At 35.6% G+C, this 4,157-nt stretch overlaps 1 protein-coding gene across 1 annotated transcript; it reads left to right on the top strand.

Moving 5' to 3' along the window:
* Window positions 1-2,031: 2,031 nt before the first annotated feature.
* On the top strand, window positions 2,032-2,777 carry LOC117319531 (vacuolar protein sorting-associated protein 16 homolog). Its single transcript, XM_033874323.1, has 3 exons — window positions 2,032-2,163; window positions 2,286-2,389; window positions 2,622-2,777. The coding sequence occupies exons 1-3, from the start codon at window positions 2,083-2,085 to the stop codon at window positions 2,764-2,766; spliced, it is 330 nt and encodes a 109-aa protein (XP_033730214.1). The 5' UTR covers window positions 2,032-2,082; the 3' UTR covers window positions 2,767-2,777.
* Window positions 2,778-4,157: the final 1,380 nt, after the last annotated feature.

Raw genomic sequence — 4,157 nt, 5'->3', positions numbered from 1 at the left:
TTAACCTAATTATTTCCCCCTTTCCTCTGTACTTAACCTAATTATTTCCCCCTTTCCTCTGTACTTAACCTAATTATTTCCCCCTTTCCTCTGTACTTAACCTAATTATTTCCCCCTTTCCTCTGTACTTAACCTAATTATTCCCCCTTTCCTTTGTACTTAACCTAATTATTTCCCCCTTTCCTCTGTACTTAACCTAATTATTTCCCCTTTCCTCTGTACTTAACCTAATTATTTCCCCTTTCCTCTGTACTTAACCTAATTATTTCCCCCTTTCCTCTGTACTTAACCTAATTATTTCCCCCTTTCCTCTGTACTTAACCTAATTATTTCCCCCTTTCCTCTGTACTTAACCTAATTATTTCCCCCTTTCCTCTGTACTTAACCTAATTATTTCCCCCTTTCCTCTGTACTTAACCTAATTATTTCCCCCTTTCCTCTGTACTTAACCTAATTATTTCCCCCTTTCCTCTGTACTTAACCTAATTATTTCCCCCTTTCCTTCTGTACTTAACCTAATTATTTCCCCTTTCCTCTGTACTTAACCTAATTATTTCCCCCTTTCCTCTGTACTTAACCTAATTATTTCCCCCTTTCCTCTGTACTTAACCTAATTATTTCCCCCTTTCCTCTGTACTTAACCTAATTATTTCCCCTTTCCTCTGTACTTAACCTAATTATTTCCCCCTTTCCTCTGTACTTAACCTAATTATTTCTCCCTTTCCTCTGTACTTAACCTAATTATTTCCCCTTTCCTCTGTACTTAACCTAATTATTTCCCCCTTTCCTCTGTACTTAACCTAATTATTCCCCCTTTCCTCTGTACTTAACCTAATTATTTCTCCCTTTCCTCTGTACTTAACCTAATTATTTCCCCCTTTCCTCTGTACTTAACCTAATTATTTCTCCCTTTCCTCTGTACTTAACCTAATTATTTCCCCTTTCCTCTGTACTTAACCTAATTATTTCCCCCTTTCCTCTGTACTTAACCTAATTATTTCCCCTTTCCTCTGTACTTAACCTAATTATTTCCCCCTTTCCTCTGTACTTAACCTAATTATTTCTCCCTTTCCTCTGTACTTAACCTAATTATTTCCCCTTTCCTCTGTACTTAACCTAATTATTCCCCCTTTCCTCTGTACTTAACCTAATTATTCCCCCTTTCCTCTGTACTTAACCTAATTATTTCCCCCTTTCCTCTGTACTTAACCTAATTATTTCCCCCTTTCCTCTGTACTTAACCTAATTATTTCTCCCTTTCCTCTGTACTTAACCTAATTATTCCCCCTTTCCTCTGTACTTAACCTAATTATTTCTCCCTTTCCTCTGTACTTAACCTAATTATTTCCCCTTTCCTCTGTACTTAACCTAATTATTTCCCCCTTTCCTCTGTACTTAACCTAATTATTTCCCCTTTCCTCCTGTACTTAACCTAATTAATTTCCCCCTTTCCTCTGTACTTAACCTAATTATTTCTCCCTTTCCTCTGTAACTTAACCTAATTATTTCCCCTTTCCTCTGTACTTAACCTAATTATTCCCCTTTCCTCTGTACTTAACCTAATTATTCCCCCTTTCCTCTGTACTTAACCTAATTATTTCCCCCTTTCCTCTGTACTTAACCTAATTATTTCCCCCTTTCCTCTGTACTTAACCTATTTATTCCCCCTTTCCTCTGTACTTAACCTAATTATTTCTCCCTTTCCTCTGTACTTAACCTAATTATTTCTCCCTTTCCTCTGTACTTAACCTAATTATTCCCCCTTTCCTCTGTACTTAACCTAATTATTTCTCCCTTTCCTCTGTACTTAACCTAATTATTCCCCCTTTCCTCTGTATTTAACCTAATTATTCCCCCCTTCCCTTTGTAATGGAATCATTTACTTTTTGTTTTTGGAGATATGTTTTGATCTGATTTGTTTAGAGAAAGTTTTCTTAAAAATTGATGAGGATGGTAAAATCATCATATCTGATATTAAGAAAGCATTTCTGTATCCTGATATTTTCCCCAATAAAACATTCTTGTTAAATTTTTCCTGAAATCAGTTTTATACATATCTTCTGTAGGTACTGGTGGTTACGGATGCATGCCCTTGGACAAGCAGGTGAATGGGCCGAGTTAGAAAGATTCTCCAAGTCGAAGAAACCCCCTGTAGGACTAGAGGTAAGATGACATAAATGTTTTGGGGAATTTGTGAATTTGCTTAAAACGGGAAATACTGAGAACCTGGGACAGATAAGACATTTTTATTAGAAATAATTCTGGATATTTTTATTGTCTTGCAGGCATTTGTAGAAGTGTGTTCCAAACACAAAAATGTAGCAGAAGCCATGAAGTATATAGCCAGAGTTCAACCAGATCAGAAGGTCAAATGCCTGCTGAAGATTGGGTAAGGTTTGACTGATCTTTAAAAATCATTGTATCATTCATATTGACTAGTGATGCCGTATCAAGATAAATTAAGTTATATTTACAATTCTTCACATGTTTATTTTACTCTGAATAATGTAAGGAACCCAGATATATTACATAAGTATAAATGAGACTATGATACAGGCCGTATAAGCCTCTTGTATAAGTTGAAACCTGTAAATAAACCTTTAATAATTGTAACTTTTCAGTCAGAAGAAATCTGCTGCGGAGGCTGCGTTTGAGAACCACAGTGAGGACGACCTGAACTTAGTGTTACAGAAATGTGGAGCTGCTGACAAACAATTGGTAGAAAATATACGCTCAATGAAACAACAGCTTGGTGGCCGCAGATAGCAGGGTCTGGGATGGGGTCTTAAAGGAACCTGGGGGTGGGGTTAGGGAGGGGACTGATGAAGAGACTAGGGGTGGGAATACAGGTCAGGGACAGATAACATAAATCCTGGTGTAAAGTCATCTAAAAAAATTATCAAATCAAAACTTTGAAAAATTATCTTGTGAATTTTGAAGAAGTTTCCCTCGCTTTTTTTTTGAGACACAAGCACGTTTTGAAGTCTACATTTCTACTGAATAGATATGTACCTGGATGTATTTCACATGTCATTAAAGGAGATAGGGAAAGTGTGCAATGAACTCTACTCGAGAAGATACCGGTAGACGAAATATGCTGTACGGAGCGGTTATCTTGTTACAAGGTACCTACGGTGTTGTATACAGTGAGAGGAAGCCGACATTTATGAAGTCTGTAAACAATCTTTCCCCGACAGCTAGTCTGAAATTTACATAAATTTCCTTGTAACCTTTTAGACTACAATCATATGTAGTTGTTCATTTCTATAAATCTTAATTTAGACTTTTCGTTATCTATAAGCTGTGATCTGTTATAGAATGCCCTTGGTGTAGACATAAGCTACTGTGTCTGGTTTTCTATGTGTTAAGTTGTTTAAGTTATAATTTGTCAGGAAGATAGTGTGGGAGTAATGTATGTTAAGTGATGAGAGGAAAGCGAAAAGTATGTTTTATGATTTTTTTTTTTTGTGTATGATGATTAAAACTAATATATGGATCCTTCAAATGTTTCTGTAGAGATTTTTGTCTTTTGTTTAATATCCATCATCATTCTCTGTTGTACAATAATGCCATGGTAACCAGGAGATAGATATCATTGTTTAATATATCAAATAAATCATGGAGTATATCCAGTAAATAATTAGCTTTTCTAGATGTTGAGATAAGTAATCCTTTCCTGATTCCCGCATTATACCCTATAAAACATTATAGACACAGGTTAAGTAAGTTGTAGCCAAAATAGAAAAAAAATCTGGTCAGCGATTATGAAATTCCTTCAGCATACAACATATGTATCAATGACATGTTTGTTTGTTGGTCTAAAAGATGTGACATGCAAATCATGATATGTATGCTATTTAGAGATAGTCATGTTAACACAGCTATCATGCTTGTATTAATTAAGATAGTAGAATACTCAAAGATCAAAGGTTGAGAAACCCAGGTGTAGATCATAACTACTAATCATCTGTAACCATGGCGATAACCAAACCATGTCAAAAGTTGGTATTCGGTCTTAACGACTGCATCAGAGTGGCGATCAGGCGACATGGAAACTCGGAAGATTTCGTTTGCTTTGTTTGGAAATCCATATCACTGCTTTTGTTTACAGTTATTTTTCTTCTTTTCTAAAGAATATATGTATATGTAGATAAGTA

Source organism: Pecten maximus, unplaced genomic scaffold, assembly GCF_902652985.1.
Source record: "Pecten maximus unplaced genomic scaffold, xPecMax1.1, whole genome shotgun sequence".
In the NCBI taxonomy this organism is placed as follows: domain Eukaryota; kingdom Metazoa; phylum Mollusca; class Bivalvia; order Pectinida; family Pectinidae; genus Pecten; species Pecten maximus.
The sequence above is the reverse complement of the archived record's forward strand: the minus strand, read 5'-3'. Positions and strand labels throughout refer to the sequence as shown.